General features: G+C 42.2%; 1 protein-coding gene across 1 annotated transcript; it reads left to right on the top strand.

Annotated features, from left to right (window-relative positions):
* The first annotated feature begins 6,138 nt into the window (after window positions 1-6,138).
* Window positions 6,139-17,001, top strand: LOC130021312 (nectin-1-like). Its single transcript, XM_056112035.1, has 3 exons — window positions 6,139-6,274; window positions 11,517-11,554; window positions 16,498-17,001. Exons 1-3 carry the CDS (start codon window positions 6,139-6,141, stop codon window positions 16,999-17,001), a joined length of 678 nt encoding a protein of 225 aa, XP_055968010.1.
* The last annotated feature ends 9,227 nt before the right edge of the window (window positions 17,002-26,228 follow it).

Genomic DNA, 26,228 nt, shown 5'->3' with positions numbered 1-26,228 from the left:
TCTAATAGATATATAATTTGTTGATCACAATAATTGGTTACAATCTGTCTAAATTGTTTCTCATATGCAAAATCCAATTGCCACTTTGAACCTCCAGTCAGCAGTGGTCAGTCACAAAGAAGGAGACAAACACAGAAGTAGACAAACACGTGGATTGGCCAAGCTTTAGGGTCACCTGTGCAGCATTCAGTGGTTTCATGGCAGGTTAATATAATGCAATATTGCTCCCCCAACCCCAACAGATCCCTAGAGGTGAGCCATTGTTGGAGTTGACAGAGACATCAAGGACAGTTAGAAAGTATATAAACGTGCCACAGGGACCTGGAGAGCAAAGGCTAGTGTAGTTCGGAGAGAATCAGTAGGCATCTGTAAACTATAAAGTTGTTTGCGCAGGAGAGAGAATTCCGTGGGCAGGGTATCTCTCTTGCACCCAGTCTACTGAGATCCTCCAGGAGTGATTCCTGTGTGTGGAGCCAGGAGTAAGCTCTGAGCATGGCTAGGTAAGAACCCAAAATCAAATTAAATAAAGAAAAGATTGTGAAAGTTGTTTATTCTAGTTTTGGCTATATTGTCCCCTAAATCTAATAGACCCTACAAAGTATTAGTCTATGTTTTCCTGGCACAAGTTTGCAGCTGGCAGATACTGTGTCATCTATTCTATCCTTGCCTACTATTCTTTTCTGGGTGCATGTTTGCTAGCAGAACAGCCTAAAGTTAGGGGTTTTTGTTAGGGGAAGATTTCTCATAATAATCCATCATTTCATAACCCTAAAGTAAGTAACAAAGTATATTATAAAGCTTTAATTTATCAATTAATATTATTAAACATTATACAAAATACACTAGTACTAACTTAATGTTATTGGTTAACTAGGCCATACAAATTATTACCTAGTAACTGTTGATTTATTAATGATATATGTCAGCTCATCAGTATAATAGGAGTATTTCTCTAAACTTAGAGTCTAAGGAAAGTGAAACTGTTATAACTGTCTTGTAAGATTCCATCTCACTAACCTGCTTAAGTCTACATCTCAGTCTATCCAATCTAGTCTTCTTGGGAATCTGACCTCCCTATTGGCTAGCCTCAGCTTTTCAACTGCCTGCTTTATGACATCATTCTCCCACCAACCTACCAGTACCAAGTAGAATCTTGGGATTACCGAGCAGTTGTTTGTAAACAAATTTGGATCATCGTGAGTGACCAATGACCAATGACAAATCACCAATGATCAGTCATCAGTACTGGACACTTGTGGACTCCTGCTTCAGTGTTCAGACATACTCTCATATCGTCTCCTCTTCTCATTTACCTTTCCTTGATATTTCCTCTTTTCTAATCAGTCAGGTAAGGAATAATATTTTTCAAAGCTTTTTCTGAGATTTCTCATACCTACACTTAGTAGTTAAGGAAAATCAGCATGTAATAATAGAGGAAAGTATTGAAATAGAATATGGTAAGCCTTATTTTAGCTTGATGTTCACATTTGCTGTGTGATTTTAGACACTGACTACCTTTCTCTCAAATACAAAGGGTATTTCTTCATTTATTAAATTATATTTCATGAATATTTATGACCTCAAGTACAGGTTTATATGTGAGTGTTCAATCTTTGTGTTTCCTTTTCCTTTTAATAGTATTTGGACATGATATCCATGAAATAAAGTAAATCAGAGACAATATTTTGACAGAAACAGAAAATAAAGTTTTGGTAGAAAACCTAATATCTACCAGGATGTTTTATCTGTATCGGTCTCCCCACTTGTATTTATAATTTAGTATTTTAAACTTATCGCTATTCAAAAGTTATTATCATGTATCTTTTGAGTTTTTTTTCTAAACTCGATGATAAGAAAAACTGGATTGTGGGAAAGGTGTGGAGTGCTGAGTGGTAGGGGGGCAAGTCCTCAAAGGTAAGTAAGTTTAGGGTTATTTTCAAAAAGCTTTGACAAACAGAAGCCAAGAAGTAGAAGATGATATGAGGGAGAATAAAATAGAAAAGAAAGATTATGGAGAGAAATTATCAAGGAAGGAGAAACAGTTTGAGATAGAATGTTGGAGAGAACCAAATAGTTCAAATCAAAACAGAAAGAATATATTTAAATATGCTGAGAGCAAGTCAAAGCAGTTGACTGTAATCAATTCTAGGACTAGAAAACATACTATGTCTCTAGTAGAGTACCTAACTCTACTAGAGGAAAAACAACCTATCCGAAAACCATGGCTGTGGTTTCTTTTCTTATGGTCTCTACAACACAGTTGGCACTTGGCGGTTTTGTATGTAAACACGTTTTAGAAATGATACTTCCTATAAGTAACTAATACTGGTTACCTAGGGCGATGGAAGATACATCATCTTCAATGTTTTTATTACATTCTAGTTTGTAAGGTACATGTACGGTCTGCCTGTTATAATAAAGAAGTGATATCTTCTAAGTTGAATCAGGAGAATTGATTCTTTTGTGTGATAAGTAGGGTCCAGGTAAAGGCAACTTGTCATCTTCACAAAGAGTTTCTTTCTGGGCTGGAGCGATATTTATGGCGTTTGCCTTGCACACGGGTAGGCCATTTACCATGTACGTGGACGACCTGTGTTCAATTCTCAGCATCCCGTATGGTTCCCTGAACACCACCAGGAGTAATTCCTGAGTGCATGAGCCAGGAGGTACTCCTGTGTAGTGCCAGATGTGACTAAAAAAGAAAATAAAGTAGTTTCTTCCTAACATGACAGCATTTTGATAGCAGTCGACATCTGCTTTTAGATCCTAAGAAGAAATAGACAAGTCAAGTCTCAGATGTCTAAGTATACACTGATTTCAGTTTTGTGGAGAGTGATATTTCCAACATTAAAAATATTTAACTTGGATTTTGGTGATTGTTTCTGAAAATTGGGAAGGACAATTTCCTGGTTGATAAAGATACTTGTCATTTAGGTTTTAAAAATAAATCTGAAATTTTGTGACCATTTTTTAAATTGTCTTTTCTCCTTTTTTTCTGATATACTGAAATGGTATGCTCTATTTAATATCTGTTGTTTGATCGCTAATATTCAGGCATATGAATGAGAATAATAATATCACGGTCACCATCCTCCCGTTGTTCATCGATTTGCTCTAGTGGTCCCAGTAACGTCTGCATTATGACACTTGTTACTGTGTTTGGCATATCGAACACATCACGGGGAGCATGCCAGGCTCTGTCATGCAGGCGAGATACTCTCGGTAGCTTGCCAGGCTCAACGAAAGGGGCGGAGGAATCGAACTCGGAATGACTTGTTGGCTGCTTGCAAGGCAAACGCCCTACTACTGTGCTATCGCTCCAGCCAAAAACAGTGTCATTTCCTTGTTATTATTATATTTATTTCTGCTTTATACTCCTTTAAAATATATACTGGCTGCAAAATGCAATCACATTTATTATATTTTCTGCTTGTTATGTCAGTTACTGGTAAATCTTCTGTTTTATGAACACTCAAAAATCACCTTCTATTGCCTTATTAGGCTAGTAGTTTTTGCTAAAATAGAATTTCATCTTCATATTGTATACATGACACAATTTCTTAATAAACTTTTGTATTCTTTCCTTTGTTGTGTTTGGGGACAACATTCACTGTTGGTCAGGGCTTACTCTTGGGGCTGCTCTCAATCAATTACTGTACTATGTTGCTTGCCACCTAGCCCTGATTTCATTAATACATACATACATCTTTTTCAGTTCTGTGATACTTATTTTTCGTGATTTTTCTTGGTCTCTATTCTTCTCACATGTAAGTCACGTGAAAAAGAAAAATTTTATTTCTCTGTGCACATTATTCTTAATTAGAGTTGTAAGTAACTCCTTTGCAGGAAAGCAACTTGAGAGTCAGAATTTAAACAACACTTTTCCTTGCAAAAGCACATCTTGAGAAAAAATAAAGTACTCATTTTTGAGGGGGATCAGAAACCAGGATACAGTTGTGAACCTTTAATTCATCAAGCAGATTGACTTCTATGTGAGGTGTAGGTAATAGATAGGAACTACACAAGAAAAAGTAAAACCTGATGATTACACTACTAATAGTTGTAACGACCCCACATGCCTATATGAATGGAACGTATCATCCTCATAGTTTCTGACATTGTATTGATCAAGGCAGAGTCCTGGAAAGAAAGTCCACATGCTTAGGTTCCGTAACCTGTTAATACATAAGGGACAGCGAGATAGTGCAGGAGGGGATAAGGCATTTGCCTTATAGGCAGCTAATCCCGTTGGATCTCTGTCACTGCATCCAGTCTCCTGAGCACTTTAAGAGGTTACTTCAGATTACAGAGCCAGAAATAGCCCATGATCACTGCCAGATGTTGGTTCAAATCCACTCCACCCCAATATCAATAATAATAAAAAAAAAGATAAACGGGAAAGTTTGAACAAGTCTCTATGCCAATTCTGGGCCTCGGGTTTCTTTCTTCTCCAATAAAATGTTAGTCATTCTCTTAGGACTTCCTAGTTGTAAAATGTTTCCATTCTAGGCAATAATGTAAAGTTAAACAGGAGAGCAAGCTACAGACAGAGCTAGGACGAGGAGAAACTAGCTCTAAGTAACAAATCCATGTACCAACATCACCAGAGTCTTCTATAGCTCTGTGTTCACTTGGGGAGCGTGGTGCCAAATACATCAAGTGCAAAATGTTCCAGCCTTTGAATCACCCAAAGTTGTTTGGACTTTTTTAACTTACTTGACTGTTGGTATAAGAATCTTCTCTATACCTGAAACTTTAAGTGAATTTTGCTCCTCTCAAACGTTGTCAGAGGGGGCTGCAGTGATAGCACAGCAGGTAGGGCGTTTGTCTTGCATGCGGCCAACCCGGGTCCCATTCCCAGCATCCCATATAGTGCCCTGAGCACTGCTAGGTGTAATACCTGAGTGCATTTGCCAGGGGTTACCCCTGTGCATCGCTGGGTGTGACCCAAATAGAAAAAAAAAAGTTGTCAGAGGTTATCAGTATCACAGATTTTTTCCATCACCTTCTTGTTCCTTACAGAAAATATTCAAACTCCTTCTATATTGGGAACTGCACATTCTCTGCAGCTTCCCCTTCCCGTGTTGAACAATACAGCTTTCCTAACAGGAAGTGTATGCAACTACTCCAGCGTACCTACTCCAATTTGTAGATCTACTTGGCTCCTGCCCTCAGATTCTGGCATCTCTTTCCAAACACTCATGGGTAGTGCCGATCTTCACAAACAATCTTGTACAACAATGCTGCCTGGAGTGTCTGGTTAGAGCCAGCTATCCACACTGTCTACTTCAACCCAAGTGTTTTGGAGTGGGATATTTCAGGAAGTACTAAAAATTCTTACACGGAAGAAATTACTGTGACTATCCTTGACCAAAACACCACTGTCTCTTCCATGTCTATGGCAGTTTGCTATGAGAAAAACTTAGATACCAACCACACGGTGCGTCACTTTCTGCCAGTCTTGTTGAAAGGAAACCATCTCAGGTTCCAAATCTTAGTTAGGGCCTGTCGCTTCCCTACAAGAAAGGAAGCCAGGTGGTTTACTATCATTAGGCACTCTTCTAATGATAGAGGACCTACTATCATTAGGTCCTCTCCTTTCTGGAGAGGACATCATGACATGGGTGGAAAATAAACGACTTCCCCAGTTCTTTTATTGCTTGGAAGACCTAGATCAATGCATAGATCCGAAGGGAATGAACACCAGAGATACCATCACTCTGAATCAACGCCAAGAAAACTCAGATGTCACTAAGGGGACCTCCCACCCAATACGGAAGAAAAAACACCAGGCCTCTGAGATTCTGTAGGGAGAAGCCAAAGCCAAAACCCATTCCAAAGACCCAAAACACTTGCTAGGGGGAGCAGGGATTGTTTGCAATTCTGCATCCAGTGATAGGTGTCCTGTGACCATGGCCAAACCCAACAGCAAACCTCAGAAAGCTGCGTCCAGCAGGATCACCAAGACCAAGAGCAATGGGCAGGAGAAGACAAAAAAAGCCAGAGAAAACTCCAAGAAACCTGATGACAATAAGCAGACAGGCAAAAAGGCTCCTTCCCAGTCTGAGCTGCCACCTCCTGGGAAGGTCAAATTGGTACCTTTGCCTTTTCTTACCATGGGTTAGCCACAAGCTCGACATGTTCCTTGGAAACAACCATCTCTGGCTTCACATCGTCCTGCTGGATCTTACACTGCCAAGCCTGCTGTACCAACTCAACTTGGCCAACTGCCACCAATTCATCCTGGCCAGTGACTGCATCTTTGTCACGTCCTGTCAGACCAGCTTAGCCCATTTCGACCAACCCATCTCGACCAGCTTTGCTGAGCTCTACTAGCCGGCCTATTTCTCAGCCAGCAACTTCTAGATCTGCTCTCTCCAAGACAACAGCTAGCACTTCTCTCCAGAGGGGCCCTCTTCCTGTCTCTGGGACTGAGCGCCAGGCTCCACACAAATGGCAGAGTCAGTTTCTACTCCAAGACTTCCTTTTCCAACCAATTCCATGGAGAAAGCCCAATGTTCCCGAGCCACTCATGTCAAAGCTCCTCAACAAAGAGCAGAGACAAGAGCGTGAGGCTATGAAGAGGAAGGCTAAGCAGGAGCGTAAGAATGCTGCCAAATGCACCTCTTTGAGGAATGTGCAGTTTTTTATCCAGAGAGAAAAAGATATTGACATCTCTTGATTCTATGGCTATAAGTAGTTGGAATGGTTGGTGCCACTTTAGGTACCAGAGGGTTGCCTTACACAAACACTTGTAATGCCATACACATTTCATTTATTCTGATACATTTTTCAAAAAATAAATAGTAGCATATAAGTTAATAGATTAATAATAAAACTTCTGAATGTCGAGAGGCTTTCCATTGTGGTCATCATTTAGAGGGGGCGAGGATTCAAGGATTCATGAGAAAGAAATAGAAGTTAGAGGGGGGATAAAAGGGGAAACAGACAAGAAACTATGAAAGAGAAACTTTCTCAGGGTTGTAAAGCTCTTTAGAGGAGAAATTTTATTGTCCTGATGATGAGTTATGGTTGTGGGGCAGAGAAATATTATACCTGATAGGGCACTGCAAGAGGCTGACCCAAGATTCATCCCTGGAATCATATGTGGTCCCAGAAGTTTCACTAGATGTTATCCTTGAGCACAGAGCCAGGAGTAAGCCCTGAGCACAGGCAAGTATGTTTCCATCGCCAGTCTCCTTTAAAAAAGAATGGGAGAAATGGTACAGTTAGAATGTTTGGTTTAATATAAAAAAATGGAATAGGCTGAAGAAGGAGAATTAGTATAATAAGATAACCTGATGAAAAGTAATAATATTTTCACAGAGGCTGTCTTTATGTTTCATGACCTCCCTTATTAAATAAAGAGATTTGAAGGATATTTCCAAATGTGTGGGTGGTCTATCCATATGTGATGAGGCTGTGGAATGCTAAAACATATACTAGGGAAAGAACCTATATATCAACAGTCAACAGCCCTAAGAGTTATTCAGGGGTTTCTGTAAATAGGGACCAAGCAAGAGAACAGTTGTAGCAAGAAGCCCGAATATCAGTTCTTGTAACATGTAAAGATCAATCGCCATGTACTCATTCCCATGGTTCAGCCACCCTAGATGCACCATTTCCATTCATCTTCCCAACAATACTCAGAGACTGTTTTACCGGGACAGTAGGCCAGCACAGTTCAACAATGAGGTCTATCTAACTAAGTGCTTTGGATTTGCAAACTCCCCAAGGTGGCCAATGTGTCTTTCAGACCACAGCATCCTGACATTACTCACTTGGGAATTCAAAATATATTAGCTTCAGGGGGCGTCGCGGGGGTTTTCCGCGGTGCCTGGTGCCTGCATCTTGCTTCAAACATCGATGTTAATGGAAGCTCACATTAAAACCAATGCTATAACTGGCGTTGGAGGCTGGGCCGTGGGAGAATCCGGACTTGGACATGCGCACTAGGTCGTCACTCTCAGAGCGTTGGGACCTGCTCTTCTTGAGGCTGGGAAGAGATGGTGCTGGGAGAGATATGGGGTGATGAATGAAAAGGAAGGAAACGGGAAAGGACTGGGACCAGGACACCGGATGGGCATGATGGGGAAAATGGTGGGTTACATTAAAATGTTTTTTAGTGAAAAACTGTATTCCATTCACCAAAGAAACAACAAAAGTAGGAAAATAAAATAGGTTTAAAATTACAGGTCACATACAAGGTCAGAGAGAGCTCAAAGAGCTGAAGTTCGTTCTGGAGCTCCTCCTGGATTTTGGGCAGACAGCCTGGTTCTTTCAGCATCACGTGGTGTGACCACAAAACAACAACCAAGTGTTAAACATGCAAAGACAAAAGAAACAAAAATCAAGCTGCAGAAAATGAGATTGGTGACTCGTTTTTCTTTTGGGGTGCAGTGTGAGAGACTTTGAAGTGAAGTGTTTTAAGTATTTCTTAAGGGGAAAATAATAAGAACACCTTGGCCAGCACAGAGATTAGGGGCCAGAGGGGAGAGTCTTATGGGCTTCTATTTCTACAGTAAAAAAGTAAGGTGTGCTGCACTTACATAATTTAGAGTTTGAAAAGAAGGAAAAATCTGACACAGCCCAACAGTTATTTCCAATTTTCCTAGGTGCTTCTAGGCAATGACTAAAAGAGAGAGAACTTGTATCCTTTTAAAATACAAACATTCATAAGCAATTTTGTTCATGGGATCCATCATTTAAGACATATTTCAGTGACATTTGCTATACTTGGTAGTTTTGCAACTATTACCATTATTTTATCCATGGGCTGGAGCTATAGTACAGTGGGTAGGGTATTTGCCTTGAAAGCGGCCCACATGGGCAACCTGAGTTCGAATCCTCCGCCCCTCTCAGAGAGCCCAGCAAGCTACTGATAGTATCTCTCCCACATGGCAAAGCCTGGCACGTCACCCATGACTAATTCGATATGCCAAACACAGTAACAATTGTCACAACGGAGACGTTACTGGGCCCGTTCGAGCAAATCCATGAACAACTGAAGGACAGTGACAGTAATAGTGACCATTATTTTATCAATAACAGTTTCATCATTTCCAAACACAGCCTCTTCACTACCCACTGACCTCTCCATTTTCTGTCTCCTTTAGTTCCTGGCAACACTCTTCTTTTGTCTTTATGAATTTTCATTCTCTACACCCTTCACATACATGGATCTTAAGATATGTGACACTTTTGGAAGCCTTTTGAAAACCCTGATGCTTTCAAATTTCATAACCACTACAGTATGTCATTACTTCTTTCGACTAATATTCTGTTTTATGGATCTATCATATTGGAGAGGTTTCCACACTTTCTAAATGCACAGATCCCTGCAGATCTCATAAATTGGCTAAAAGAAATATTAATAGTGGTTGTACACATAGTACAGAGGATAGGGTGCTTGTCTTCAACACAGTAGGACTGCTTGGGTCCCTGGCACTCCATATGTCCCCTGATCCCTGCCAGGAGTGACTTCTGAGCACAGAGCCAAGAGGAAGCTCTGAGCACCATCACATGTGGAAACAACACACAAAAAAATCAAAGCATTCACACACACTCAAGATCCAGTCCCAGATCCAGTCATGGTGTAGAATAGATAATGGCCATTCAAAGAAACCATCAATCCTGCAAATATTCCTTTGTTTAGTAAACCTTGATTGAATAGATGCTATGGCCGGCAATGAACAGATCTGGTGAATTATCATGTGAGTCAATGGAATAACACTTGTTCTGACACAATGGAAGAAGATGATGAAGATGAAGGGGAAGTTCATGTGAACTTCGAGGCCAAGACTTGAGTTTCTTAACTACCAGACAAATTGAGGTCATCAGAATTTAACAGAAAATACAGGGTAAAGACCTTCTAAACAAGGCATATATCCTGACTAACATGTTTTTCCCAATGATCTGTATGTGAAATTTCTGGCTTCCAGGAGAGTGGATTTTTTTTTCTGATGTTTAAGCTAACAGGTGATTGGTTACAGCAATCACAGAAAACTTAAACAAACAGCACATCAATAACACAATAGACTGAAAAACAATACAGTGCTCCAGCAACAAATATTTGAAACCAGTACTAATAAAACCTAAAAATCTTTTTCTATTTCACTCTTAAATAAACTACTTGATAATGGAACATGTGTAGCTATTGGGCAAGTAGCAACGTCTTGAACCAGGATTTAAATTAAAATGGCCAGTGTCTTTCCCTGCTCCACATTAATTTTCAAACTATTTTGAGTTTTTCTTATAGTGACTCCTCCAGGAATGATTCCTGAGTGCAGAGCCAGGAATAATCCCTGAGCATAACCAGGTGTGGACCACAAACTAAAACAAATAAATAAATAAATCAGATTTTCAAATTTTCCTATCCAATTATTAGCCATATTGTCCATAACTCAACCACCTGTATTCTCAAAGCCACTCGCCACACGCTCAGACAAGCCTCACCCATGAATGAATCTATTCCTGGACCTCTTATACTTTACACCACTAATAGATCAAGAGTAGCACACCACATTTGATGGGATTTATAATAGAAGGCAAGTGTTTGGTGGGCTTGCACTCCAGGGCAGTGTGCCCAGAGATCCAGCTCAGGGAACTGCAAGACTCCTCACTGTTGGCCATGCCGCCAACCCCCAAGACACTCAAGACAGAGGCGTTCCCCAGCAAGTTTTAGGACTGCATCAGAAGTGGGACTTTTTTCTTGATCAGGTGCCATTGAGGCTTACTTCCCCAAAAGTAGAGCAGAGGCGGTGGGCTTGGGCTCCAAGGCAGCAGTGCCGCATGTGGCTGCTGTAATTTTCCCCTTTCTCAACACTTTGGACTCACATCTCAATCTCCATGACCTAATTTTGAGGAGGACAGCCTGGCTGTCACAAATACATTATGCTAATAGTCCACTAGCCTATTCCAATATCACCAAAAAAATTGAACACAAGAAACTGGACAAGTCTAACATTAAAGAACACATATCTGTAACTGCACTAGAGGACTCACAGAAGTCACAAAGGAGCAACACCAAAGAGGAAGCTAGTATTCTAAAGGGGGAAAAGGTGACCACCTTCGAAGAGCTCATCCAGAATCCTTTCTGACAACAAGAGGGGAATATTGAGAGTTTTTTTCTGTATCTTTTTTTTTAATTATGAAGGGTCTTTGAATGACTTTTGGAATTTTTATGGCTGAAAGAGAGTAAACATTTAAAAATAAATATACTCCAACAAAATTGTAATCCACTTCTGCTACAGCTAATACCCAGTTCTGGGTATGGTACAAAAGTGCTAAATCAAAGCAATCCTTAGAAAAAAACTACCACCAACAACAACAAAACAACCAATATTCTACTTTAATAATCGAGGCTCTACTTTTTCCTCTATTTGATATTTAAGATTTGATCTCCATCATCAAAAAAAATCAGAATTTACCTTGTAATATTTTTATCTCTTGAATTAAATCAGATTATTGTATGAAGCTGCTTAAATGTCTAAATTCCCTTCTTCAAAAACCTTCAGGCCAGACGTACTTAGAATCTATACTCAGGTTTCTGAAGGTTAGGCGACATTACAAAATAGCTCTGGCTGGGGACAGTTCCTAGAATCAAACCCACGGCAGACAATTCTTTGGGTAAATCAACCAATAGTTCATGAAGTAGTAAAAAACAAACAAACAAACAAAAAACTGAATTCATCTCATGTTTGTTCAAGTCAGGAGTTGCTAACAAAAAACATGGCACCAAATTCAGAAAGAGCAAAAATAAACTCCTAAGTTTTCCATGCAGAGGGTAAGAGACTATGGCCCTTTGGCCTCTGACAAGCAAGGGACTGGGGACCACTGGGCCTCACAGATGGCCTAGAGCTCAGGTGGCTACCCACAGGTGTGCATGCTACATGCCTGCTATGGTACCTCAGGCTGACAGCCATCATGGATTCAGTTTCCATACACAACAACAGTGAAAGGTTCGTGCCTTCACGGGGCATTTGTAAGAGAAGAACAGAAGAAAGAAGCGTCCTCAGAGCAATGGACCCCCTTTCCTTGACTTAAAGGCAGCCAACTATTGGTGGCAATGGCTGCCTTCCCCAAGGACTACCATCAGGTTTACCACTGTGGGTGCCACAAGTTGAAAAGACTTGCAAAACCATGATGGCGCCCCCCACTCCTAAACCCAAATGCTGATGATCACCTCGTCTTGATGGTGTTTAAAGGACGCGACTCTCAGACCTAATTTAGATGGAGCTCTTCATCATGGCTGATGGAAGCCTGCTGGATAGTGTGTTTTAAAAGTCCCTTTTTGAAGTGCAGAGGATTAAAAACTCACATGTGCTAGGGGAAAAGGAGGCTCAGATAGAGAAGAGAGCACCAAATAAAGGGTGTTGTGAGGATCCTCCCAGGGTGGGAGAAGCATGCTGAAAGTAGACTATAGACCAAACATGATTGCCACTCATTGCCTCTCTTGCAAAACACAGGACCCAAAAGAAGAGAGAGAGAGAACAAGGGGGAATAATGCCCTGCCAAAGAGGCAGGGTGGGGTGGGGGGAATAGGGGTGGGAGGGGTGCTTGGACCCGTGGTGGTGGAGGATGGGCACTGGTGGAGGGATGGATACTTGATCATTGTATAACTGAAACCCAAGCACAAAAATTTGTAAGTCTATAACCGTACCTCATGGTGTTTCACTAATAAAAAAATTTAAAAAAATACAAACTCAAGAGAACAAAAGTCTGCTACACAACTTTAAGGTTGTGCTCTTCCAGAGAGTTGAGGGTATTGGAAATAATTTATAAAAGCATCTTTTGCAAATGTTGGGGTTTTCCCTCCCAGCATCAACCGGAATGTGCGAGTATGTATGTATGGGAGGAGAGACAGAGGGTTTCACGGTTGGGGAAAGTCCCCCACAAGCCAAAGGACGTCAGGGTGACAGTGTGAGGCGGGTCTCGGGTAACACTCCCTGGAGGCACTTGCTGTGGAAACCAGCCTGGGGTCTGGAAGCAACACCAGGGCCCCTCTGAGAGAGTGAGGCGAGGAGTTTCTGGGCGGTCACAGAAAGAACAGGACTCCGGCTCTCCTCCAAAATGAGCCTCGTTCAAGCCAGCCACATCCCCTCCCCTCCGCTGGCCCACGCATGAACAGGGTTCCAGAACTGACCATCCGTCCTTCCTGAAGTGACCTCCGTGCGCCCAGAACGCCACACTTCTCAGTTTCACGCCAGCTTTAATGAGTCAGGAATCAGTGTTAATCACTTAATCACTTAACTTCCCGTTAGTCGTCGATTTGCTCAAGCAGGAGCCAGTAACGTCTCCATTTGTCCCTGTCGCGTGCTAGTGTAGCCCAATGGCATCTGTTCGCTCCGGGAACATGAAGGGCCTCAAACCGATCGTTCATGATCTTCACGAAGAAGTCTGACCATCTGGTAGGTGGGCGGCCACGCGGTCTTTTGACACCCCGTGGAATCCAGTCGGTAACAGCTCTAGTCCAGCGGTTGTCTTTAAATCTCATTACGTGACCAGCCCATCTGATTTTCGACACCTTGGCAAATGAGACAGCGTCCCTGATTCTTGATTGTCGACGGATGTCGGAACTCCGGATTCTTTCTCTCATTTCAGTGAAACGTGATATTCCAAGCAGAGGTCTTTCTATTCTTCTTTCAGAGACTTGAATAGCGTTCTCATCCTGTTTGCATAGGGCCCAGGTCTCTGAGGTATATGTTAATGCAGGAAGAACAGTGGAATCAAAGAGATGTGCCCGGAGCCAGAGGTTCTTCGTCCTCTTAGCTATTTCTTCGACGTTCTTGAAGGCGTTCCAAGCCACTCTCTTCCTCCTGCGCAGCTCGAGTGCCAGGTCATTTGTCATGTTGACCTCTCGACCTAGGTACACATAGCTGTTGCATTCGGAGATGGTCATTCCATTGAGAGTGAATGGGGCATCAGGAACGAGGCTGTTTCTCATAAACATTGTCTTCGTAAGATTCAGCTGTAGTCCTACCTTTCCACACTCACAGTCAAAGTCGGCCAGCATTTGTGCCACTTGGCTGATGTTTGGTGTTATTAAAACAATGTCATCAGCAAAGCGGAGGTGGTGTAGTTGCCGACCATCTATCTTCACTCCCATTCCTTCCCATTCCAGTTGTTGCATGATGTTCTCGAGGGTGGCACTGAAGAGTTTCGGTGAAATGGTATCACCCTGCCGCACCCCACTATTGACATCAACGATCACTTCTTTGTAGAATGGTGAGATCCTGGCAGTGAATCCGCAATACAGCTCACGGAGGATCCTGATGTATTGGGCTTGAATGCCCTGATTGGCTAGGGCTTCCATGACCGCTTCCGTCTCAACAGAATCAAAGGCCTTCTTTAAATCAATGAACGTTAAACAGAGCAGCATCTTGAACTCCCGAGAAACCTCAATGAGCTTGGTTATCGTGTGGATATGGTCGATGATGCTGAATCCTTTGCGGAACCCGGCTTGCTCGCATGGTTGTCCTTCATCTAGTGTTCTGCCAATCCTATTTAGGATGACGCGAGTGAACAACTTGTAGATGACAGACAATAGGCAGATCGGGCGATAGTTGCCAATGTCATGGATGTCTCCCTTCTTGAACAGTAGTACAGTCCTGCTGGTTTTCCACTGGGACGGAACCTTGCATTCAGACAGGTAGCGAGTGAAGAGCCGAGCCAGTGTATTTATGAGTACTGACGGCAGGCTTTTCAGGTGTTCAGGTTTGAACTTGTCTGGGCCGGGTGCTGTTTGTTTCTTTACCGACGAAATGGTGTGTCAGATTTCGGAAGGGAGAACGTTGGGAATTACATATCCATCCTGTGGAATTTGGTATGTCGGCAAGTGGACATGGCTGTCGAAGAGATTAGAGTAGAAGTCATGGATAATCTTCTCCATTGCCTTTCTGGAGGATGTGATGGATCCATCAGGACATCGGAGGGCAGTCATCTTGGTCTTGTAGTTGGCGAAGGACAGGCAGGCGTTACGAATACTTTTCCCGGCTTCTGCTGCATCTACCAGTACTTCTGCTCTTCTCTCTTTGAGGTCTTCATTGATTGCATCTCTGCACTGCTTTGCGAGCTCAGACATTAGCTTGCGGTTGCCTGAGGCATGTGCCAAACCACGCTGGTGAATTAGCTCAAGAGTTTTTGAAGATAGGCGATTTTTTGTGGCTATCTCTCTCTTGGCGTTCCTCGCACATTCATGGAGGTGCTGAACCAGTCGATCGTATTCCTCGTCAATGTTGTTAACAATGACATCTTCCCATGTTGCCGCAATAGTACTAAACAGTTCCCAGTTGGTGATCGTTCTGGGAGTTCTCTTTTTGAACTTTGCCGCCCTTTCTCCCCGCTCTGTGAAGTAGAATTTTGCACGAAGGAGACGGTGGTCCGATCCCGTTCGAAATTTTGGAACAACAGCGACATCGGTCAGGCAAAACCGTCGATTGAATATGATGTGGTCTATTTCGTTGTGGAATCGTCCACCGGGAGACTCCCATGTCCATGGTTTAGATTCTACCTTCTGGAACTGTGAGTTACCATGAATGGTCTTGGTCGACATGATGAACTCAGACAGTCTCTCACCCTGTTCATTCCATTCTAGGCCATGGGTCCGGAAGTGAAGTTCTTCAGCTGATCTTCTCGGTCCTATCTTGGCATTAAAATCACCCACAATGATCTTGTAGAAGGTGTGGTCTTCTTTATAGAACTTCTCTAGCTCCATGTAGAACTTCTCGATTTCTCTTTCATCATAATGAGATGTTGGCGCGTAGACAACGAAGATAGAAACTGCAGGCAGTGAGCCACATCTATTCAAATGTAAATGTCCGATTCGGGTTGTTAGGCATTCGAATGAATCAATGCTCTTGGCCAAGTTTGTGTTGACAAGGACACCGACGCCTCCAACACCTCTTTTATCGCATGTTCCGAGGAACAATTCTTCTCCAGTGTCGAAAACGGCATGGTGAGATTCGTGCCTTCTTGTCTCGATCAGACCAATGATATCGTACTTGATCATTCGTGCTTGTACCATCAGGTCCTCGATGGATGTATCTGATGCTAGTGTACGTGCATTGAAAGTACAGATGATCATTTTTGTCTTCCTTCATTGTGGCAGCCTAGGTCGGCCTTGAGATTTTGTCGGCCTCTCCTTTCTCATCCTTCTCAGTGCTGCGATGTCGGTGAAGCCTTCAGGGTCAGGTGAATGAGACCAGTTGTAGTTACTGGTTTTGGCATATCGAATACACAACAGATAGCTTGTCAGGCTCTTCCGTGCGGGCGGAATACTCTCGGTAGCTTGCCAGTCTTTCCGAGAGGGATAGAGTCTCTTGGGGCAACCTCTAATCACCCTTGTAGGTGTTACCATATTTGAGCCCTATCAAATACGGTACGACAATTCCGGAAGATGGGTATTTAGTGTCTTATGATGTGTCGCACGGCAGCAAAGCTGCCGCTCGGGTCCAGAAAGCGTCCTGAAGTGTGGCCACGGCTGGGTAGTGGAAGTAGTGTCGAGTAGTAGTGCAAGGTGATAGCATCCTGCTGGTGCTACTGGTGGTGGGCGGCATCGTGGTGGCCTTGCGCTGCTGGCGTCACACCTTCAAGGGCGACTACAGCACCAAGAAGCACGTGTATGGCAATGACTACAGCAAGGCGGGGGTCCCGCAGCACCATCCGCCCATGGCCCAGAAGCTGCAGTACCCAAAGGACTCAGACGATGAGAAGAAGCCGGGCCCCCTTGGCGGCGGCAGCTACGAGGAGGAGGACGACGAGGAGGGCGGCGGTGGGGGCTGCGGCGAGCGCAAACTGGGGGGCCCCCACCCCAAGTACGACGAGGACGCCAAGAGGCCCTACTTCACAGTGGACGAGGCCGAGGCCTGGCAGGACGGCTACGGGGACCGGACCCTCGGCTACCAGTATAACCCCGAGCAGCTGGACTTGGCCGAGAACATGGTGTCCCAGAACGAATCAATGTTAAAAATACCAAAATACCAAAATACCAAAGCAGCATGAGGAAAAGGCACAAATCCCCACCACAAGGAGGGCTTGAAGAAAAGAGCTCAGAAGCCTCAATAGGGAATACCAACAAATACAATCTATTCAATAAAGAATTCTGAGATGAAATGTTGAGGATGATTATTGAACTCAAAGAAACGATGAAACAGGCACCCAGTAGATTAAAGGAAGCCATGAAAGAAACAGTGGAATGGACAGCCAATAAAATCAGGAAGCAATGAAAGCAGAAAAAAGAAAGCAACAAACAGGTGTCACTAACAAAGGATTCAGGAGATGAAATTAAAAACAGAGTGTGCACGCTCAACAGTAGAATGAACACCACTGCTCCAGCACTGAGAAATAATGTAGGGGTTAATATATTAATATTCCATGTGACTGACCCTGGTTTTATCTCCAGCACCACATATGGTCCCATGAGCACCACCAGGCGTCACTCCTGAGCACAGAGACAGGAGTACTTGAGTATCACTAGGGCTACCCCAAATCTTCTCTCTCTACTCACACACAAAAACACACATACATAACACACACATACACACACTCTTCCTGGGCTGTGTTGATACTATAGTGAGTAGAATGCTTGACATGTATGAAGACAATCTTCAAGGGTTCAAGGAACAATACGTATTGGGTGGCAGGGATTGAATTCAAGTCAACCATGTGCAAGGCAAGTGCGTTTCCCACTGGATTATTACTTTGATCCAGATGACCACACTATATTCAATTACAACTGACATCGAGTGTTCCTTGAGTTCTTCCTGATTCTTTTTATCTTTCAATCACTTAATCACTTATTCATCGATTTACTCGAGCGGGTGCCAGTAACGTCTCCATTCATCCCGGTTGCGTGTTAGCGTAGCCCAATGGTATCTGTTCATTCTAGGAACATGCAGAGCCTCAAACCGATCATTCAGGGTCTTGACGAAGAAGTCTGACCATCTTGTAGGTGGGCGTCCACGTGATCTTTTGATGTCCTGCGGAATCCAATCAGTAATGGCTCTAGTCCAGCAGTTGTCTGTAAACCTCATTACGTGTCCAGCCTATCTGATTTTTGATGTCTTGGCAAATGAGACAGCGTCCCTGATTCTTGAGCATTGACGAAGATCAGAACACCAGATTCTATCTCTCATTTGAGTGAATTGTGATATTCCAAGCATAGCTCTTTCGAATCCTCTTTGAGAGACCCGAATAGCGTTCTCATCCTGTTTTCGTAGGGCCCAGGTCTCTGAGGCATATGTTAATGCAGGAAGAACAGTGGGATCAAAGAGATGTGCTCATAGCTGAAGGTTCTTTGTCCTTTTAGTTATTTCTTCAATGCTCTTAAAGGCATTCCAAGCCGCTCTCCTCCTCCTGCGCAACTCAGGTGCCAGGTCATTCATCATGTTGATTTCTCGACCTAGGTATATATAACTGTTGCATTCGGAGATGGTGATTCCATTGAGAGCGAATGGAGCATCAGGAACAAGGCTGTTTCTCATAAACATTGTCTTCGTAAGATTCAGCTGTAGTCCGACCTTTCCACATTCACGGTCAAGCATTTGTGCCGCTTGGCTGATGTTTGGTGTTATTAAAACAGTGTCATCAGCAAAGCGGAGGTGGTGTAGTTGCCGACCATCTATCTTCACTCCCATGCTTTCCCATTCCAGTCGTAGCATGATGTTCTCGAGGGTGGCACTGAAGAGTTTTGGTGAAATGGTATCACCCTGCCGAACCCCTCTCTTGATATGGATGATTACTTCTTTGTAGAATGGTGAGATCTTGGTAGTGAATCCGCAATAGAGCTCACAAAGGATCCTGATGTATTGAGTTTGTACGCCCTGATTGGCTAGGGCTTCCATGACCGCTTCCATCTCAACAGAATCAAAGGCCTTCTTTAAATCAATGAACGTTAGACAGAGCGGCATCTTGAACTCCCGAGAAACCTCAATGAGCTTAGTAATTGTGTGGATATGGTCGATGGTACTGAATCCTTTTCAGAATCCGGCTTGTTCACATGGTTGTCCTTCATCTAGTGTTCTGCTAATCCTATTCAGGATGACTCGAGTGAACAGTTTGTAGACGACAGACAATAGGCAGATTGGGTGATAGTTGCCAATGTCGTGGATGTCTCCCTTCTTGTATAGTAGTACAGTCCTGCTGGTTTTCCATTTGGATGGAACCTTGCATTCAGACAGGTAGCGTGTGAAGAGCCGAGCCAATGTATTGAGTATTGATGGTAAGTTCTTCAGGTGTTCAGGTCTGATCTTGTCTGGGCCAGGTGCTCTTTGTTTCTTTACCGACGAGATGGCATGTTGGATTTCGGAAGGGAGAACATTGGGAACGACATATCCATCATGTGGTATGTGGTATGTGGGCAAGTGGACGTGGCTATTAAAGAGATCTGAGTAGAAGTCATGAATAATCTTCTCCATTGCCCTCTGGAAGATGTGATAGATCCATCATGGTGTCGGAGGGCAGTCATCTTGGTTTTGTAGTTGGTGAAGGACAGGCGGGCATTACGAATGCTTTCCCCAGCTTCTGCCGCATCTACCAGTACTGCTGCTCTTCTGTTTCTGAGGTCATCCTTGATGGCTTCTCTGCACTGTTTTGTCAGTTCGGATGTTCGCTTGTGGTTGCCTGAGGCATGTGCCAAGCCACGTTGGCGAATAAGTTCAAGAGTGTTCAAAGAAAGATACTTTTTATAGGTTCCAAAATATTCCACACTACTTGGGATTTTCTAATAGATGGTATAATTTTTGATCACAATAATTGGTTATAATGTGTAAATTTTTTCTCATCTGCCAAATCCAATTATCACTTTGAACCTCCATTCAGTTGCGGTCACTCACAGAGAATAAGACAAACACAGAACTAGGAAAACACGCAGATTGAACTAGCTTTAGGGTCACCTGTGCAGCATTCAGTGTCTCATGGCAGGTCAATATAATGCAATATTTCTCCCCCAAACGCAGCAGATTCCTACAGGTGAGCCGTTGTTGGAGTTGACAGGGACATCAAGGACCGTTAGGAAGTATATAAACATGCCACAGGGGCCTGGAGAAGAGAGGCTAGTGTAGTTCTCAGAGAATCAGTAGGCATGAGTAAAATTTAAAGTTGTTTGCGCAGGAGAGAGAATTCAGCGGGCAAGGTACCTCTCTTGCATCTAGTCTACCGAGTTCCTCCAGGAGTGATCCCTGAGTTTGGAGCCAGGAACAAGCCCCGAGCATGGCTAGGTGAGGACCCAAAATCAAAATAAATAAATAAAAGATTGTGAAAGTTGTTTATTCTAGATTTGGCTATATTGTCCCCTAAATCTAAAAGACCCTACAAAGTATTAGCCTATGTTTGCCTGGCACAAGTTTACAGCTGGCAGATACTGTGTCATCTATTCTATCCTTGCCTACTATTCTTTTTTGTGTGCATGTTTTCTAGCGGATCAGCCTAAACTTAGGGGTTTTTGATAGGGGAAGATTTCTTATCATAATCCATCCTTTCCTAATCCTAAAGTAAGTAACAATATATATTATAAAATATTAATATATCAATTAATATTATTGGAATACTCTCGGTAGCTTGCCAGTCTTTCCGAGAGGGATAGAGGCTTTTGGGGCGACCTCTAATCGCCCTCGTAAGTGTTACCATATTTCAACCCTATCAAATATAGTACAACAATTCCGGAAGATGGGTATTTAGTGTCTTATGATGTGTCGCGCTGCCGCAAAGCGGCCACGCGCGTACGGAAAGCGTCCTGGAGTGTGGTGGTGGCTGGGTAGTGGAGGTAGTGTCGGTAGTGTCTGCCAGTGGGGTATTTATCTGGTCCTGGTAGGGGTAGGGTGGGTCTTCTGTGCACAATCCAATCCCTGGGTGGTTGGTGGAAGCAGACAGGGCAGGGTAGGGTGGGGCTCCTGGTTAGAATCCCTTTGTCACCTGTGGTTGGTGGGAGCAAGCAGAGAATCTCTGTCCCTGGGTCTGCCGAGCCTGGAGTCCAAGGTCTCAGAGAGTTCCGCTTATCTTGTTCTGTGGGTCTTCAGTTGTGCGTGAGTCTCGGCCGAAGCTGCCACACGACCTGTCTGAATGCAAGGTTCCGTCCCAATAGAAAACCAGCAGGACTGTACTACTGTTCAAGAAGGGAGACATCCATGACATTGGCAACTATCGCCCGATCTGCCTATTGTCTGTCATCTACAAGTTGTTCACTCGAGTCATTCTAAATAAGATTGGCAGAACACTAGATGAAGGACAACCATGCAAGCAAGCTGGGTTCCGCAAAGGATTCAGCACCATCGACCATATCCACACGATAACCAAGCTTATTGAGGTTTCTCGGGAGTTAAAGATGCCGCTCTGTCTAATGTTCATTGATTTAAAGAAGGCCTTTGATTCTGTTGAGATGGAAGCAGTCATTGAAGTCCTAGCCAACCAGGGCATTCAAGCCCAATACGTCAAGATCCTCCATGAGCTGTATTACGGATTCGCTACCAGGATCTCACCATTCTACAAAGAAGTAATCATTGATGTCAAGAGAGAGGTTTGGCAGGGTGATACCATTTCACCGAAACTCTTCAGTGCCATCCTCGAGAACATCATGCGACGACTGGAATGGGAAGGATGGGAGTGAAGATACATAGTCGGCAACTACACCACCTCCGCTTTGCTGATGACACTGTTTTAATAACACCAAAAATCAGCCAAGCGGCATGAATGATCGATTTGAGGCTCTTCATGTTCCCAGAGCGAACAGATGCCATTGGGCTACACTAGCACACGACAGGGACAAATGGAGATGTTACTGGCACCCACTCGAGCAAATCGACGACTAATGGGAAGTTAAGTGATTAAGTGAATTAATATTATTAAACATTACACAAAATACACTAGTAGTATTGGTTAACTAGGCAATGCAAATTATTACCTAGTAACTTTTGTTTTATTAATGAAATATGTAAGCTCATCAGTATAATAGGAGTATTTCCCTAACCTAAGAGTCTGAGGAAGGTCATACTGTTATAAATATCTTGTAAGATTCCATCTCTCTAGCCTGCTTAAGTCTACATCTCAGTCTATCCAATCAGGTCTTCGTCTTGGGAATCTGACCTCCCTATTGGCTAGCCTCAGCCTTTCAAATGCCTGCTTTATGACATCATTCTCCCACCAAACATATCAGCACCCATTAGAATCCCGGGGCTACCATGCAGTTGTTTCTAAACAAATTTGGATCATCGCGAGTGACCAGTGACCAATGACCAATCACCAGTGATCAGTCATCGGTACTGGACACTAGTGGACTCCCACTTCAGTGTTCAGATGTACATTTATATCATTTCCTCTTCTCATTTACCTTTCCTTGATATTTCCTCTTCTCTGATCATGTCAGGTAAGGAATAATATTTTTCAAAGCTTTTAATTAGATTTCTTATCCCTAATCTTAGTAGTTAAGGAAAAGCAGAATGTAATAATAGACTAAAATATTCAACTTGAATATGGTAAGCCTTATTTTAGCTTGACATTCACATTTGTTGTATGATTTTAGATATTGACTTCCTTTCTCTCACAAAGTGTTTTTCTTCATTGATTACTTTATAATTGATACATACTTACAACCTCAAATACTATCACTGTCACTGTCCTCCCATTGTTCATTGATTTGCTCGAGCAGGCCCAGTAATGTCTCCATTGGAGACTTTGTTGTTACTGTTTTTGGCATATCGAATACATCATGGGTAGCTTGCCAGGCTCTGCCATGTTGGCAAGGTACTCTCGGTAGTTTGCCGGGCTCTCCGAGAGGGGCCCAGCAATCGACCTCGGGTCGGCCATGTTGGCTGCAAGGAAGGCAAATGCCCTACTGCTGTGCTATCACTCCACCCCAACCTCAAATACATGTTCATATATTTGTGTTCACTGTGTGTTTCCTTTTCCTTTTAATAGTTATTTTGACATGATATCCATGAAAAAAAGTAAATCAGAGACAATATTTTGATAGAAACAGAAAATGCAGTTTTGTTAGAAAACCTAATCTATACCAGGATGCTTTATCTGTAGCGGTCTCTCCACTTGCATTTATAATTTAGTATTTTAAATTTAGTGCTATTCAATAGTCATTATCGTGTGTATTTTGAGTTTTCTACCTAAACTAGATGATTTAAAAAAAACTGGATTGTGGGGAAGGTGTAGTTTGCTGAGTGGTTGGGGGCTAGTCCTCAAAGGTAAGAAAGTTTAGGGTCATTTTCAACAAGCATTGTCCAAAAGAAGCCAAGAAGTACAAGATGATGTGAGGCAGAATAAAATAGGAAAGAAAGATTATGGAGGGAAATTATCAAGGAAGTAGAAACACTTTGAGCTAGAATGTTGGAGAGAACCAAATAGTTCAAATCAAAACAGAAGGAATATAATTAAATATGCTGAGAGCCAGTCAAAGCAGTTGACTTTAATCAATTCTAGGACTAGAAAACATACTATGCCTCGAGAAGAGTAACAGTAGGAAAAACAACCTATCCGAAAACCATAGTTGTGTTTTCTTTTCATATTTTCTCTAGAACATAGTTGGCACTTGGCGGTTTTGAATGTAAACACGTTTGAGAAATGATACTTCCTATAAGTAACTAATACTGGTTACCTAGGGCGATGGAAGATACATCATCTTCAATGTTTTTATTACATTCTAGTTTGTAAGGTACATGTATGGTCTGCCTATTATAATAAAGAAGTGATATCTTCTAAGTTGAATCAGGAGAATTGATTCTTTGGGTGGTAAGTAGGGTCCAGGTTAAGGGAACTTGTCAGCTTCACAAATAGTTTCTTTCTGGGCTGGAGCGAGAGAGAGGAGGGGTGTTTGCCTTGCATGCATTTAGGTCATTTGCCAAGCACGTGGCCGACCTGGGATCGATTCCCAGCATGCCATATGGTTTCCTGAACACCACCAGGAGTAATTCCTGAGTATATGAACTAGGAGGAACTCCTGTGCAGTTCTGGGTGTGACCAAAAAAAGAAAAAAAAGTAGTTTCTTCCGAACATGACAGCAATTTGACAGTAGTCAACATATGCTTTTAAATCCTAAGAAAAAAAAAGAGAAAAGTCAAGTCTCAGATGTCTAAGTACACATTGATTTCAGTTTTTTGGAGTCTGAGTTTTCCTACATTAAAAATATTTCAATTGGATATTGGTGATTGTTTCTGAAACTTTGGGAATAACATTTTCCTGGTTGATAAATATATTTCTCATCTAGGATTTAAAAATAAATTTGAAATTTTTGTGACCATTTTTCAAATGGTCTTTTCTGCTTCTTGTATGATTTACTGAAGTTGTATGCTCTATTCAAAACCGTTTGTTTGATGGTTAATATTCAGAGGTATAAATGAGAATAATAATGCCATTTCTTTATAATTATTATATTTATTTCTGCTTTATACTCCGTTACAAAATATACTGGTTACCAAAAGCAATCACATTTATATTATTTTTACTTATTATGTCAGTTACTGATAAATCATCTGTTTTATCTACAGGTAAGCTATACACTCAAAAATCACCTTCTATAGCATTTTTTGGCTAGTAGTTTTTGCTAAAATAGAATTTCATCTTCATATTCTACACATGTCCCAATTTCTTAATAAACTTATTGTACTGTTTTCTTTGTTTGGATTGGGGACAACATTCACTGTTGGTCAGGGCTTACTCTTGGGTCTGCTCTCAATCAGTTACTATACTATGCTGCTTGCCATATAGCTCAGATTTTATTAATATGAACATACTTATTTTTCAGTTCTGTGATACATATTTTTCATGATTTCTTTCTTGATCTCTATATTTGGTTCCTGGCAACACTCCTCTTTTGTCTTCCTGAATTTTCTTTCTCTAAATCATTCACATATATGTATCCTAATATATGTGACCTTTTTGGCAATCTTTTTTAAACCCGAATGTTTTCAAAGTTCATCTTTGCTACAGTATGTCTTTACTTCCTCTCACTGATACTCTATTGTATGGATCCATCATATTGGAGGGGTTTCCATAGTTTATATATGCACAGAGCCCTGGAGGTCTCATAAATTGGCTAAAAGAAATATTGATAGAGGTTGTACACATATTACAGAGGGTAGGGTGCTCTCCTTCAACCCAGTAGGCCTGCTTGGCTCCCTGGGACTCCATATTTCCCCTGAGCCCTACCAGGAGAGACTTCTGAGCACAGAACCAAGAGGAAGCTCTAAGCACATCACGTGTGGCTACAACACACAAAAAATTCAAAGCATTCACACACACAAGATCCAGTCCCATTCATGTAGTTTTATATGCTTAGAAAATCATGGTGTAGAATGGATAATGGCCATTCAAAGAAACCATAAACCCTGCAAATATTCCTTTGTTTAGTAAACCTTGATTAAATAGATGCTATGGCTGGCAGTGGAGATATCTGGTGAATTATCAGGTGAGTCAATGGAATAACACTCATTCTGACACAATGGAGGAAGTAGATGATGAAGATAGAGGAGAAGGTCATGTGAACTTTGAGGCCAAGACGTGAGTGTATTAACTACCAGACAAATTGATGTCATCAGAATTTAATAGAAAATACAGGGTAAAGACCTTCTAATGAAGCTATGTGTCCTGGCTGACATACTTTTCCCAGTAATCTTTATATGAAATTTCTGGCTTCTAGGAGTGCAAATGTTTTTCTTCTGGTGTTTAACCTAACAGCTGCTTGGTTCCAGCAGTCTCAGATAACCTAAACAAAAGAGCACATCAATAACACAATAGCCTGTAAAAGAAGACAGTGCTCCAGGAACAAATATTTGAAACCAGTACTTATAAAACTTAAAAATCTTTTTCTATTTCACTCTTAAATAAACACAGTACTTGGTAAGAAAATATGTGTATCTATTGGGGAAGTAGCAATATCTTGAAACTCGACTTAAATTAAAATGAGCAGTGTGGTTCCCTGCTCCACACTAATTTTCAAACTATTTTGACTTTTTATTATAGAGATTCCTCCAGGAATAATTCCTGAGTGAAGAGCCAGGAGCAATCCCTGAGCATAGCCAGGTGTGGCCCCCAAACTGAAATAAATAAATAAATAAATCAGATTTTTCAAAGTCTCCTATCGTATTTTTAGCCATATTATCCATAATTCAACCACTTCTATTCTCACAGCCACTCTCCACACGCTGAGACAAGCCTCACCCGTGAATGAATCTATTCCTGGACCTCTTATAATTTACACCACTGATAGATCAAGAGTAGCACACCACATT

This window comes from Sorex fumeus, unplaced genomic scaffold (assembly GCF_029834395.1).
Source record: "Sorex fumeus unplaced genomic scaffold, SorFum_2.1 ptg000015l, whole genome shotgun sequence".
Classification (NCBI taxonomy): domain Eukaryota; kingdom Metazoa; phylum Chordata; class Mammalia; order Eulipotyphla; family Soricidae; genus Sorex; species Sorex fumeus.
Note: the sequence above shows the minus strand (reverse complement) of the source record. Positions and strands in the feature narration are given on the sequence as shown.

Coding starts and splice junctions, on each gene's coding strand:
- LOC130021312 (XM_056112035.1), top strand. CDS start 6,139: ATGTTCCTTGGAAACAACCATCTCTGGCTTCACATCGTCCTGCTGGAT. Junction 6,275..11,516: donor CTGCATCTTTGTCACGTCCT/GTCAGACCAGCT, acceptor AAAAACCTTCAG/GCCAGACGTACTTAGAATCT. Junction 11,555..16,497: donor CTATACTCAGGTTTCTGAAG/GTTAGGCGACAT, acceptor TAGTGGAAGTAG/TGTCGAGTAGTAGTGCAAGG.